Source organism: Lepisosteus platostomus, chromosome 6 (genome assembly GCF_059453375.1).
Source record: "Lepisosteus platostomus isolate fLepPlt1 chromosome 6, fLepPlt1.hap1, whole genome shotgun sequence".
NCBI lineage: Eukaryota > Metazoa > Chordata > Actinopteri > Semionotiformes > Lepisosteidae > Lepisosteus > Lepisosteus platostomus.
Window position 1 is genome coordinate 41816149 of NC_142616.1, and position 15745 is coordinate 41831893.

The 15745-nt window shown below is 38.8% G+C and overlaps 1 protein-coding gene and 1 pseudogene across 1 annotated transcript in view; one reads left to right on the forward strand and one right to left on the reverse strand.

Annotated features, from left to right (window-relative positions):
- The window catches only part of LOC148661724 (uncharacterized), a 27623-nt pseudogene extending 14401 nt beyond the window's left edge, over window positions 1–13222 (reverse strand).
- The window catches only part of nrg3a (neuregulin 3a), a 424404-nt gene continuing 421596 nt past the window's right edge, over window positions 12938–15745 (forward strand). Inside the window, exon 1 of the mRNA XM_088635895.1 lies at window positions 12938–15166. Coding sequence (XP_088492021.1) covers window positions 14413–15166 — 754 coding nt within the window. The 5' untranslated portion in view covers window positions 12938–14412. The remainder of the gene's footprint in view (window positions 15167–15745) is intronic.

Consider the following 15745-nt stretch of genomic DNA (forward strand, 5'->3'; position numbering starts at 1 on the left):
GTAACTAGAACATTCTGTTGTGCTCCAGTGGTTTTCTGGAGTTCAAGCTGGAGTATGAGATATGAATAAGGCATACAGAAAATTTTGAATTAAAAAACTTTAAGCTTGCTATATTTAAGTGTTTTTTTTAGGAGTGATGTCTAAACTGAGGAGAACCTTAAAGTGTTTTTTTATTCTGACCTCACTTGTTGAATAACAGAGATGGGGTATTTCAGAAACAACCACTTCTGGTTAATGAATATTGAAAAGTTTGCCATGTGTATTGTTGACCAGAACAATTAATAGAATTTCTGGCAAGCTTATCACATTTATTTTATCCATCACATCCATCCTTATCACATCAGTCACATCCTTCCTTAGGATCACGCTTATCACATCCATCCTTAGGATGAGACATAAAACTGAGATCCTGACTCTCTGTGGTCATTAAAAATCCCAGGGCGCTTCTCAAAAAGAGTAGGGGTGTAGCCCCGGTGTCCTGGCCAAATTTCCCATTGAGGCCATCATAGCCTCCTAATAATCCCCATCTATGAATTGGCTTCATTACTCTGCTTTCCTCCCCACTAATAGCTGATGTGTGGTGAGTGTTCTGGCGCACTATGGCTGCCGTCGCATCATCCAGGTGGATGCTGCACATTGGTGGTGGAGGAGGGGAGTCCTCATTACCTGTAAAGCGCTTTGAGTGGAGTGTCCAGAAAAGCGCTATATAACTGTAAGCAATTATTATTATTATTATTATTATTATTATTATTATTATTATTATTATTATTACATTTAAACCAGTTAAGACAGCTAAAATACTCAACAGGAAAAGTTAAACAACTTGTGAATGTGGACACAATGTTTTTTTCTTTATCAAAAGAATTAAGTAAGGCAAATGTTTGCTGTTTTTTTAAATGTTTGCTGTTTTTTTTCTTCTTAACAATTAATCTCAAGATGCTTGCATGTTTATTACAGTAGGCTTGTTCACAGCATTTGGCAGGGTGTGAGAATATTTTATCACCTTTTAAACTTACTTGGCTGAAATTCATATGGCAATCTTTTCTTATTGGGTGTATCTAGAAGGTGCTTTGGTATCTCATGAACAAAACAAACACCAGATAAATTGAATAATCTCACCAGAAAGCTGAAAACTGTTGCACCTGAAAGACTCCATGCTCTTTCTGACTCCTGGAGGAGTAATCTTCTACAAAGTCAGCCCAACAGAGCTTATAATACTCTATTTGAAGAGTGTTATTGTGTACAGTACATCTAACAAAATATACTGGGGTGTTTATGTATGAAGTGTACTGATTGTATCAATTTTATACTGTACCTCTATTTTGTTTTTGCAGAAATGAGAAGCCAAGCCAGATGTAATTCTTAAAGGTCAGATGTTTAAGATTATTTGAAATAAAAAGATCCACCGTGACTTATCCAGATATGTACAGTAGCCAGTTGTATGTCTCTCAAAACAAAACACACTTAAGCCTTAAATGTCACTTATATTAAATGCCATTTAATTGTACCAGAGATTGTCTTAACTAGTCAAGATTAACATTCTTTGCCACGAATTGAAACATCCATAAATATGAGTGACTGGGGGCTCTAAAGTGTAAGAATTAAGAGAATAAGTCAGAGCAAGAAAATGCAATATGACCACCAGTGTTAAATTCAATAGCTTGGAAGGTCACTTAAAGTGGAAAAATAAAGACAAAAGTGGAAATGTAAAGGGATCAATAGATGATCCGTGAAATATTGATAAAAAATCTATAGAAATATCAGTAGCTGATGTGTTCCTAGCTCAGATTTCTCTTTGTTAACAGGATAATTGAAATTGGATTGTCGAGCTGATACTGAGTTGTAGGCCTCAGCCAATCAATTACAGCATTCAGTATGTGTTACTTTAGGTTGCTACCAGGTTGAAAATTGTGTTTTGTCTCCTGTTTAATGACCCTGTCCTTCATTAGAACTTTTCAGCACTTCATTGTTCAATGGATTAACACAGTATGTCACAGGCAGTAAAAATTTTCAAGGCTTGCAGAAATTGTGCACATGCTGAACTTCCAAAATATTAATTTTCTGCACTGGTGACAAGAGTAGTGCTTTAGATCACATGGTTTTACGGCTAAGCATCTATTTATTCTTCACATTGTTTATGCCTTGAAAAGTTACTGCTGTAACATGACTCAGCTACTACAGGAATCCTTTTCTCTGGTCTTTGATATTATATTCATAGCAGATAGTGCTTTTTTCTCCCGAAGCTGTGACTGACATTAAGAGAGACAAAAACAATGAGAATGCACTTCTGATCCTTTTAATGTGAACTGATAGTAACTGTATTGGGCTTAATATGTAATACAATGCTAAGAAATATTTAAGAAAGCAAACAATGAAAATAAAAGCACTTATTTGGTACTAAGACACAATTAAATGTACAATACCATATATACAAGTACACAAAAACATTTTTTATTCCATTAATAGCTCTTTCACAGTGTGGCTCATATACAGTAGTCCAGCAAACTATTTTAGATTCACTTTCAAAAATTAATAGAAGCATTGCACCAAAATAGAACTATTATTTTTCTACTTTGAGACAGTTCACTAATTTATAAAAGATCAAATTCAGCGACAGGATATGAAAGGGGGGGGGGGACAAATGTGAGTGTGTTTCTAGCCATATACTGTGCACGTTCTCCAAGAGTCATATCAGCTAATAATTGCAGAAAAAACTGCAAAGACAAGCTAGAAACTATTTATGAAAAAAAACAACACAAGGGACAGAATTTATGGATTAATTAGAGAGCTTAAAAAAGTTTGAATAGCTACGGACACCTTTTTAAAATGTGTGTGCTCATTCACTGTGTGAGTGCCCGGTCATTATGTATCATTTTTGAAAAAGCATGACCCCTGTTGGTTAAAAGATGCAATTGTGGAAAATAATAGAGATCCAAGTTTTACTGCACAGCCTGAAGACTGATTGAGACATTTGCTTCTCTGATGCTGTTCTGTTCTGTGGCTCTGACAGATTTGTAGAATCCACAAGTGACAGTGCTGCTCACTCTGTTTGCTCACAGGCAGAGTTTTTGTTTGTGTGTGTTTTTGCTCCTCAATATGCAGTGCAGTAAATCAGGAAAATATGCTCCTTTACAAGTCCCTTTAAAGAATAATGGCAAATATATCATAAGAAAAGAATATTAGGTTTGCATTGGATTCAGAAATTGCTTCAGACTGATGGTAATGACGATGGTGGATTTCTGTTCAAGGTGCCCTTGTGTAATGATGTAAAATCCACACCTCTGGAGCTATTAAAAATCTACTGTTTTCTGCCAAAATCCTTGGGGGTTTCTACAAACACCCCTTAGGAAAATGATTTGAGCAGAAAGAGATAAGAAGCACATAAAAAGTCTATGAGTATTTTGTTCCATGAATGCTGCAAGATTTCTATATACAGTATACAGTATGTTGCCAATTATATTTTTAGGAATGGTTTAGGATTTTTCTTTGGAGGGATGATTTTTAATCAGATGCCTATTCCCCGGCCAGGACCATATTTTAAAACTAGTTTCATTTATAATTAAATTGACTGTACCAAAGCAAATATTGCAAAGTCATCCCTGTGAAACCCTGATGATACTTGGGAAGAGGCACTCAAAGCTCCCAGGACGTGTTTCATAAACCTCTTTTTAGCACTCAGCAGCTGCTAGCTAACAAAACTATTATAGCATTCCTTACTGAGCCAATTCTAAAAGACATTTATTAAGGAGCACAAATTGCAATTTGGAATAAAGGATTAGATAGAGAAGGAGAATGGGATTTTTACATTCTTAATCTTCTCAATTCTTATCAAGTGTGCACAGAGCCCAGAGATTTTAAAGACTTCACATCATACTATCTCTCCATGTTTCTACGTGGGATCCCCACTGTGTAAAATGAATGAGTGTGTGCCTTTTTATGATTTTGGCCCTACATGTATTACTGCAGTTATGAATGTGTTAAAGAGTGAGTAGAGGGTTAACGTAGGTGAAAATAAAGCGTTATCCTTTATCCACACGTTGCTTAAACACATTTTGCATTATTCTGCATTATTAGTTTTGCCACTAATTCTTACATTTTGTGATATGGTTGTAAAGACATCAGGCAAGGTATGTTTATTTAAAATAGTAGTTCAGGTGGGTAGCTGCGTCAGCATGCGTAGGCTGCAAAGGAACAAGTTATAGGTTTATTCCATGCTGAAAAAAAGAAGAAAGAGAACACAACGTTTCGGCCGTGGAGCCTTCTTCAGGTGTGTGCACACCTGAAGAAGTGTGTGTTACTCTTGTGCACACACCTGTGTGCACACACACAGGTGTGTGCACACCTGTGAATGAATGTTATGAATGTGAAAAGAAGAAAGAGAACACAATGTTTCGGCCGTGGAGCCTTCTTCAGGTGTGTGCACACCTGAAGAAGGCTCCACGGCCGAAACGTTGTGTTCTCTTTCTTCTTTTTTTCAGCATGGAATAAACCTATAACTTGTTCCTTTATTTAAAATATCCTAACAAGGCCAGTTTTAGATTTAATCTCAGACAGCTCTTAACTGGAACTCAGAATCTCTCAGATCTCCTAGTTTTTGCAACTTCTGATTGCACAACAAATCTCTTATTTCTTGTTGGTCTGTCATGGCATGTAAAGAAGACTTATAAGATAAGCAGCACTATCAATAATCGTTGTCTGAGTAGCTTTTCTCTCTCAGCATTTGTTTCAGTGCCTGTTTCTTCTATTCATTTAAAACAACAGGACTAGATGGAACTATGTTTGTATCGGAGCTTCTTCCTCTTGTATTCTCAGGTGGAAAAGGACAGGAAAAAGTATGAGAAACAATAGTCCTGTGAGATTTGTCAGTACTATTTTTTTACTTTAAGTTTTTTAATAATGAAAATGACTAGAGATGGAGAACCAAATGCTGTTTTGGCCTCAACATTGAGGGAATAAGAGTAAGCCACATGACCATGGTGCTTTTTAATAAACTGTGATAAACTATGGTAAACTGTAACTTAATCTGTAAATATCCTGTACTATTGACTAAATGTTCTGTGATTTAGCATTCTATCTGTAACATAATAAACTATAAACAATTGCACACTATAGTTTAAACTTTAGCATACTACAACATGCTTTGAAGAAAATAATATACAGTAAAACCATAATATGATTATACCATATTTTTACCACAGTTTGTTTGTAGAATTTAGAATAATTTGATTTTCGCACCCAGCTTCTAGGTCTTACAATTGAAGCTCATCAAATTTTCTTCAGATAAACACTTCAGGTTTGCAGTTTTTTTCTCACTCACTTACATAGCATAGGTAAACTTCAATATTCATTGTTATCTTCCCTCTTCAAGGCCCATTCACCACAACATACTTATCAATCAACAATCGTGATTAATTCAAGCTCAGATTCCATCAGTATTTTGGCACACACTTCATCATGCATGCTTTCCTCCTGAATTTAGAAAATAAGAAAACAAAATAACAGAAACCAATACTAAGTCTTTTACACAAATAGCTTTTCTGTGTAATGTAAAAAAGGTCAAGCAACAAAAAAACATTTTTTAGTCTGCTCATGGTTTGATTGTGTTGCTATGATACATATCATAGCATGCACACTCCTGATATACTGTATACACACCTCCCAGAATCTTAGAATAAGGCTTTGGGACTCTGTAAACATCAAGAAAAATCATGAACAGAAACAGAATGAACAGAATTTGGCATGTGTTCCACAAGAGCGAGATATTAAAACCTAATCTCAAACGTTTCTACTAACAAGATTCCTGTTTGGTTTAGTTGAGGCTCTGAGAAGGGTAATAGTGTTTTGAATTCACTGGTTATATGACTTTTCAGCAGGACTGAGATCAGGGAATTTTTCTGGCCAAGAATTCTGAGGGACATCTAGCTCCTCAAATCAAACATGCATGCATTGTCTGCCACTGAGAGCGCTGCAAGTTCCTAATATTTTAGCTAATGAGTCTTCTTGGTTAAATAATGGACGTGTGAAATAGCCAATCACCTCCTTTCGAGGAAGTCAAGGAAGCCTTTTGGTGGTGTAATAACAAATCTATCATGTTGTGAACTGCATTTTCCCTCATGTGAATTTTAAAATGGCAGGGTTCTGAAACAGATTATGTAATCTTGGGCTAATCAAAAGTCACGATTCTCTTAGACTTGTAAATGTGCTTATCTCACAATGAACATGATCTCAATTAGTTTTCCTCAGGTCATCAGCATTAAATACAAAGATGAGTGTGCCCTGTGTTGGACTGGTTGTATTCTGCCTTCCACCCGATGCTTGTTGGGACAGACTCCAGCTCCACAGTGACCCTCAATTGGATAAAGAAGTTAGAAACTGTACAGTGTTTTATTCATGTTTTTATCCAAAGTGGCTATGAGATGAACTACACATGCACAACATTTGCAACAGTGTCTCTTATAATATGCCTTTGGCTTTGTTTCTTCCTCAAAGAAGATTACGTGAATTGCTCAGTGAATATACAATCAATCAGAACCAGGACTTGAACTAGAAATCTAGTTAAGTACTTAACCTCACTCATTGGACCAACTAACTTTCAAGCCATAATAATTTACACACACTGTATATACATCACCTGTCCGACATATCTACTGTACATCTTCAAAAGGTATATTGAATTGGCGTGCTCTGGGCTCCATATTACATAATCAACCAATAACCAGCCATCCATTATCTAACGTCTTTATCCAACATAAGGTTGTGGGAGAGCCAGAGCCTACCCTGACAAGCAACAGGTGCAAGGCAGGAAACAACCTGGATGGGACATACAAACACAGACACGCATACATTCACACCAGTGCCAATATTCTCAGAAGTCAATTTTACTAGCAGTATGTCTTTGGACTGTAAAAGGAATTGGGAGAACTCAGGGTTTATCTCGCCTTGTGCCCACTATGCTAAATTAGACTCCCTCCCCAAATGAAACTGTATTGGACTAGAGTGGTTATTGAAAATGAAATGAGACTGCTGGTTAGTAATCCCTAAAGTAAGGAAAATAAATGCCAGTTTAATAAACCTTTATCATAAAATAAATGAAAAGGAGTAAATGAATTGTCAACACCACTCCCTCACTACACACCCAAAGGGAAGCTAATGAACAACAGCTCCCTAACACTGGACATATAGCTTTCTGGATCTCTTCTCCTCTTTATATTAAAATATAAAATTTGAGGATTTGTGGTAGCTCTTTAAAGATAAATAACACTTTTTCATTTTTCATGCCAGGCATCTAATAGGCATCCTATATTGGAATGAAGTGGTTAGAAAAATGGATAGACAGGAGTATAAACCTTCTGTCTTCCCTGACACTTACAGTAGGTGACCAGGGCCACAAGATAATCAGATGTAAACCAGTGAACAAGACTAAAATGATAGTTTGAATAAGTGACAGATTAATGGAACAGTGGAATAAGGAGCACGTGCAAGGGATGGATTACAGGAGGAAGGGAGGTAAATGGAAGTATAGGTAAGATTTTTAAAATATTTTATTACTTGACAATGCCTTCCCCCTGACATTGGCGGACTTAAATTGGGTCTTTGGTTTTAATACAGCATGCAGATGTGCTGCATTAAGAGTCAATTATTTCTGCCTAGAGGCTGTTATGAAGTCGAAATGAATTCCCAGTAAATAAGGGTGGTTAAAGAAGTTGGAAATCAACCACTTACCTGTTTATCATGTTGCCTATGCCTCTATTCCATTGTTTATTCTTCCTGAAGGCTGTCATGTGACTATTTATACTTGGGTAATTTGAATTAGCCATATTTATTTTTATATGCAGTGTTGGGTTAAAGTTATTTTTTTTAAAGAATTCCATTACAATAAGTTATTTGAGCTTGTTTAAAATGAATAACCACGGAAAATGTTTTAAAAATTGAATGTATTACTTCACATAGTAACTAGAATAATATTATATAATAATAATAGAACTGCAGTGTACAAATTTGTGACCTAAAAAGGAAACACTTACTTAAGAAATTTAAAAAAAACATTTTTTTCAGAACATTTCAAGGTCCTTCTTCAGTTATTTAGAAAGAAATGTAGACACAATGCAGTAAACTTTCAGAAGTTCCAGACTCCACTGTCTGAGGATCAATTCTCACTCCTTTAGTTTGCAGGAAGGCTTTTGTCCACAATACTGACTGGTTCCACAGATGGTGATGTCTTCTTTATTGGGCAATGGGAAATGCTGTGGAATGAATCTGAATATTTCACATACTGTTTGTTCCACGAAGCAGCCAGCTGATTATCTTTTAATTTAGAGTTCTTTGCATTTTTTACAGGTGCTTCAGAAAACTACTGCTTTTGATATTCATGTACAGTACATGTTCAGTGAATGGCTACCTAGGCCATAGGATGTCTGTGGAGGAATTGGTTTACTCTTGAAATCTCTGTACCAAACCTTTTCCATTAAGTTACCCATATTCAGTCTATTTTATGCAGATGTGTTTATGAAGACAGGAATGCAATGTTTAGGCTGGGGGCACTAATTTATGCATTATATAATTTATGAACTTCCTTGATAATAATGAGGTATGATTAAGAAATGTGAAGATGTTGCTAGCTCATTACATACAATATGATAACAAGTCCTCTAGTAAAAACAGACACATGTACACATAAGTTGTAAGTTGTATAAATGCATCTGTTTAATGCAGATACATTCATGTGTTTTAACACGATAAAAGTCTCAAGGTGATGCAAATGGCTTACAATGACTAGAAGTAGGCCATGATAGAATAGAACGATTATATCTTGACATGATAAGCAGTTCCTTGAAACAAAGCATCACACTGAAAAGTGCTTCTTGAAGATCTGATATGCATGAACCTGGTGTCAGCAAAATTGTGAAGCAGAGAGCTTTTCAAAGAGACTGATAGTGCTCAGTGAGCTCATCTGCAGCAAAACGAAGACTTCTATTTAGTACCTATGGTAATGTGTTGTGAATACACTTGCAATCTGCTTTGTACCATACACCCACAATTCTTGGTGTACTGTAACAACAACCACCTACAGTGCATTCCATCCAGAACTTGTTAAATAAAATTTATTTTTGTTTTCTTATTTTGGGCTGTATCTAGAACCCGACATTTTTTAAAAAAAGTAAAAACCTTTCTCACCTTGAATTTCTCATTCTTTAATCTGGCCTTTTTTTTTCCAGGCTAAAAATTTACAATACAACCAGTCCCTCTTCCTCCACAACACTTTCTAAAAAGACACACTACAGATGTGAAAACATTACAATTACTTTTAAGATACAAAAACAGATATACACACTCACACCAGGGCTAATTTTCTCAGAAACAAATTAACCTACCGGTATGTTTCTTGGACTGTGGGTGGAAACTGTAATATCCAGGGAAAAACCCATGCAAACAAGAACATACAAACTCATGGGTACAGAACTGGACCCAGGGCCCCAGTTCTGCAAGGCAGTAATGCTAACCATCATTCCACCCTTATTATTTCTAGAACAATAATTTCCTTTGAGGTTCCTTAAATGCTATACCTTTACATTTTGTAGTACTTTACAGTATGCAACATTTAATATAATTAATTTTTAGCAATCCCAACACTATTGTCTGTACTGTCTTATTTGTATTCCTACTTTCAGTAGGTACGTTTGTAAACACATTGTGGTTAATTTTTAGAATTTTCAATTTTGCAGAATTTCAAGAGGTGTTTTACAATATTTGAAGATAAAAATATGGGAGAAGGGCTCTGGTCATATTTCTTGTATGGTACTTAAGAACATTGAATTTAAACTTTTGACTAGACATTTCTTGAATGAGTCCTGATTTCAGACCTGGCTAGGATGTTTGTTTCTTTCTGTGAAAAACCTCCTATTCTCTATCCTAAAGGATTCCCTCTTATTTTTTAATTCTAACCCCATGTCTTTATATCACTACTGAAATGGTAGTCTACATGTTCCTGACAATGTCTGTTATATCATTGTTATAGTGTCAGGATCAGAACTGAACACAATATTCTTAATTCTTAAGTCTAATTAGTGTGTTGTGTAGTTTGAGTATCACTTTCCTTAAATTAAAGCCATATTATTCTCAAGCTTTGCTGTGTTCTAGTTAGAGCTTGTTTGTAATTCCAGGCGGCAGCATTAAAGATTAAACTTATTTAGTTCTCTGTTCATGTGATTTTTTTTTTGACTGACAGCTATGATCCAGAAACGTTTCTGGTTGAGTGCTCAGGCAATATATTGTTGTGCATTGCAAAACGATGTGAAATAATTTAAGGTTCAGGTTTTGTTCATGCATGCTCAGTGTCTCAGTCTGCTAATTCAAAGGGAAGTAGGGCTTCGGGTCAGAAAGACAAGGGATAGGGTTCAGTAAGTCTGAGAAGATTGTGAAAAGGGCAGTTTGATGTATCAGAATTAGGAAAGAATAGGTATGAGGACAATGGACATTTAAAATTAAATGTCTATTAAAAGGACATTGATTTATATCTAAATGTGTCTTAAATCAGAAATATTGTATATACAGTAGTATGTAAGCATACACACAGTATACAGGTATATAATTAAATAAGAGACATTAGGCACAAGAATAAGAAGTGGATAAGAAATGGAAGGAATGGACACCTCCAGTCCTTTAAGTTCTCTGGTTGCCATTACATAATTGAACTTAATCACTTAATCAAATTAATTATGTGGATAAAAACCTCAATCACTTGTTTTTAGGCCTTGATAAGAAAATAACTGGAAAGCACCTGTAAACCTTGCAGTACACCAGCCTGGACTGGAATTGCCCACTACAATTAGACAGATGTGCACGGATTTAGACATCTGTCTAAAGAATTAACCAGGTATGTACGATTTCAGACATAAGACATACATGTAAAACTAAAACAACAGTGTTAAAATTGTTGAGAAAAATACATCAGATAAATATGTAAAAAAATAACTACAGAAGATGTGCAGAGAATGCCAGATGTTTGAAGACTGAGCTGTGTGTGGTGTCTTGATGGAATCAGACAGGTGCAGCTCATGCATAGAAGCCCAGGTGGTGCGTGGACATGGTGACATCATAAATCAGATATTAATTTGTTAATTACTGTACTAGCAATTTGTTGGACAAGGAAATTTAGTTCGCTAGTCCACAATCCCACAGATTCTAGCCCATCTGTGTCAGCAGAATGATTGCACCCATTAAGAATCATGATCAGGGCAACAGGAAAGGGAACAGAACAAAAAGGATTTAGAATCAAGAACATTCATCTGGAATTTATTCACTTTTTAACTTAATTGTTATAATAACCTTAATGAATCTTCACATTGCAGTATATATCATTTTCTATACATGGATAAGCTTTAGACAAGTTAATAAAGTAGCCCAACAAGGTACTTAGGTTAAATAAGCTGTATCACTTGAGTGATAACTGTATAAAGTGTAAATTTGAAAAGAGTGTGTGTTTACAATTCAAGAGAATATACAGTACAGTATATCTAATGTTAGTTTTTGCAGAAAGGGATGTTGCAGCACACAAGAATAATACCATGTATTGTAAAGTAATTGGTTGGTATTAGGAAAGATGTAACAACAAATTGATTATTGACAACTTTACCTTTTATTATGCTGTTGCCCAGTATATATTCATTTGCTACTTCACATTACTTGTGACAACGATTGCAACCGTGATTAGCAAGGCAGTGATGCGAGCGTACTTGGCAGACCAGTCCCACCATGATCCTTTTTTCAGTGTAATTGCATTGTAGAATATTTGTTTTTAAAGCTTCTTTGCTTTCTAATTTCTGTGCTGGAAATCCTTTGTCTATCCATAAAGCTTCAAAAGCAGAGGGAGCATTTTCAAACTGCAGGGCCAAAGTAGCCCAGAAGTAATTTCAAACTCTTTGTGCTCTTCAGTCCTTGATCAATGGTACAGAAATTGACCACAAGGCTGCAGAAATCAGTAATTGATTTGTGATGCAGATTAATATCCACATGTAGTTCTGCTGATTCCTTACATTACTGTAATCTGCCTCGTTTCAGCTTAGTCTACTAGATCTGCTAGGTACATACAGTACTGTAATATGCTGTAGGACTGGTGAACTTGCATTCCTCCTGTCATTTTCTCTTGCAGAATCTGATAATGTGTTAAGAATCAAATAACATAAACTTGATGTCTCTCGTAGAAGTAAAATTTACTGCAAGGTCATTGCATCAAGTGTTGAATTTAATTTCCAGTTTAAAATATGGAAAGAGCACAGCCTGAACCCCACCAACTAGAAAAGGTGTTTTGATATAAACCATATGGACTGTACTGTATTGACTAGAAAAATGTCCATATTTTGATACATTCAAACATCCATATGTACCAATTTGTTCATTTTAAAGCTTGTATTGTAGGTTTCTGGTTTATCTGTTTGATGGAGGTCTTTAATACGTCTATCTGGCTTAAGTGTGTCAGTAGCACACATATGTTTCGCCTTGACCTCATGTCAAGTACTGTGGCTTCCTATTCTCCATAAGCAAACCCTCTTTTAGTCCCCTGTGGGAGCAGTAAGAGGGCTGAGGTATTTTAGCCACTGTGTATGAAAGGAGCTCCCTTAAACTAGTGGGAGGTGCTTCATCTTGATTGTTCAGTTTTTCTTCACCCTAGAACTGTCTGCCTCTTCTGTTCTCACACCCATAATTTCCTGTGTTAGCAACAGACTTGCATCAGGCCCCATATACCCCTCCTTTACCTGTCAGTTCAGGATTGGCTTAGGATACCTCCCCTGTAGCACACCCCAACCTCCAGCACACACCGCCTTCACCATTTTGTTTCTTGTCTTACTCCTTTCCTTTTATCATATTGATTCTACTTGTGCCTTACAGAGTGGCTGGGGAGTGGGATGAACTTGTTTTACCCAGCAGAGCTCTGAATTATCTGCTTGTGGTTCTGCCTGTGCCACCAGGTCTGTAGAGAATCAAGCTTCTTTGCAAGCTTCTGCTGCTGATGCTGCAGAGCTTTCGTTCTTATGCCTGGATTGGTTTCTCACTCCTCTGTATCTCCTCCCCTTTCTCTCTCTCTCTTTTTCTGTGATGGAGGCGGAGATTAGTCCCAGTGCTGGTGGAGGGAGCAGGTGCAATCCCGCCTCTCTTTCTCTCTCTCTCTCACTCACTTTTCCACCCTCCCTCTCTCGCTCTTGCTTTCTCTCTCTCTCAGCACCATCGCGATTGGGCAGCAGCCGTATCTCTGGCTGGAGTATTTGCAGCCGTAGGATGTTGGAGCATCTGGGTACTCGCTGGAGAGAAAAGCTTACAGAAAAGAACGAAGGCAGGATATATTAACAAATAAAATAAGAAAAGTTCCAGGAGTGAAAAATCATAGACAGGAACCTTGATGAAAAGCTGGCATCAAATTAAGGATTTACAGTGAGGAGCAGCTGGCTATTTTCAGCTGTTCTCTCTCTCTGTCTCTGTCTGTCTCCTTCTTGCAGGCTGTTCCGTCTCTTTCAGTGCTGGAATGTAGCAAGGGAGAGTCCGTGTGCTTTATCTTCTGCTGCAATGACAGTCAATAGACAGACAGCAGGACGTGAGCTGACAGCCCCTGAGACCTGAACAGAAAGGCTGGTAAGTGGCAGCAGAAGAAGGATTGTGACCCCCAGTCCCTTCAGCTTCAATTGTCAGCTGTATTACATTGGATCGTCCCTGTCCTCACCATTGGAGTACGGCAGGGGAGCATAGGCAACATACCAGCAAGAAATTTAGGAGGTGCACTACGGTAGAGGCAGGCTGGCTGTGGGGTGCCGATGGCTGCTTTTCTAGTCGGGGAAAGAATTATTGGGCAATGAGCTGAGTCAGCGTGCTTGAAACGGAGCTGCAGAGAACCAAGGAGCTGAGTGTGAGAGGCTATGAAAGCTAAAAATTTCTGGAGACACTGCAAGGAATATTGAGAGAATCTGCGCAAACAAGAATGGTCTCATTTATTCTGTAGTGGCAGTCCTGAACTGCAGTAGGAGCTACATTCTGACTCCCCAGACAGAAGGATTTACAGCTCATCAGAGATACAGTACCTATCTAAATTTCCTTCCTTTGGATTGCTACATCTTTCTTTCATTTTTTTTTTACTTTAATGTGCCCTGGATTCCTCTACTCTTCTCTACAGCACTGCTGTGCACAGTATTGGACTGACTAAAACTAGACAGAAAGGCACACCTTGCTATAATTGTGCACTCACATCCTTTGAAGTAGCCCTCTGTGTGTGAGTGTGTGTGTGAGGGTGATTGTGTGTGTGCATGTGTGTGATTTTGTCTGTGTCTTGTTTCTCAATGTCCAGTGTTGCCTGTTGCAAGTCTGCTCTGTCCTGCCCATACCCCCCCTCCCCCTGGCCCAGGGGTTAACCCTCGCTGAGCCAGCAGGATGAGTGAAAGCTCGGGGCCCGCTGTGTCGGGGGCAGTGATCCTGGATGAGCCCGTAGGGGGCGGGGGCACGGCAGGCAGAGAGCAACCCTCACCCCCAGAGCCAGGACCCCTGCGCTGTGGCAGCTGTGCCCTGTGGCCTCGCCAGCAGACCTGGCTTTGTGTTGTTCCCCTGCTGATCGGCTTCATTGGCTTGGGGCTGAGCTTGATGCTGCTTAAGTGGATAGTTGTGGGCTCCGTGAAGGACTATGTGCCAACCGACCTGGTAGATGCCAAAGGGATCGGACAAGACCCCATTTTCCTCTCCAAGCCCAGCGCCTTTCCCAAGAATGCTGATACGGCCACCACCAGCACTACCACCACCACCACAGCACCTGGCAGAACTCACCCTGGAGCTCACTCCACCACCGCCGCCGCCACCACCACCACAGGTGGCGGCTTGACACCCCGCCCCCCCAACCGGATCAGCACCCGTATCACCACCACCACCACACGCGCACCCAGGCTCGTCCCTTCCGGGGGCCGGGAGGTGACGCCACGGAGCACTACGGTCCGCAAGGTGACCACTGGAAGTGGCCGGAGCAGCACACTGCCCTCGGGGCCTGTCAGTACCGCCATGGCAGAAGTGCCCACCTCCACCCCCTCGCCCTCTGGACGTTTCTACCTTCACGACTCCACCCCCAATTGGCTGGACCGCTTACCTGCCGAGAGCTCTCCTGCCGCACCCACGCGGCCCCAGGCACCAGCGAAGACGCGTAAGTCACCCTCCCAGTGGGCTTTCACTGTGCTGGGCAGGGCTTTACCTCTTTACAGTGCGCTGATGGGCGGTGTATGAGTGTCAGTGCTTTGACATGTCAAGCCTGGAGAGGTTTCTGTTGTGTGAGGGCACAGTGTGGATGGACATATTACAGAGTGTTATTAAGACCTTTTGAATAGGAAGGACGAAGTGATATTTTGGAAAATCAGCAAAAGCTGACTGGAGGTGTGGACTCTTGGTCAATCCTTAAATACGTGTTCAGTTATGTGTAGTAGTAAACTAGGGGATAAAGGCATTGCATTGTGGCAGAGAGCCAGGAAAGGTGATGTTTTGGTGCATCAGGGAGTCGTGATAAGGACTTCAGGGGTGCTGGCATCTTCCATGTTCAAGACAAATGTAAAATAAAAAGTAGGGAAATACTTGTTGTGCTTCAAATTACTGTTTTTACATTGCAAATTAATTGAAAATACACAACCTAGTCTTGCTTCGTTGTAACGTCGGAGGTAAAGATCGCCGTCATCGATTGCCTGTAAATCAGCCTATTTACAGATGTATTTAATGCGCTCACACTGGTGGC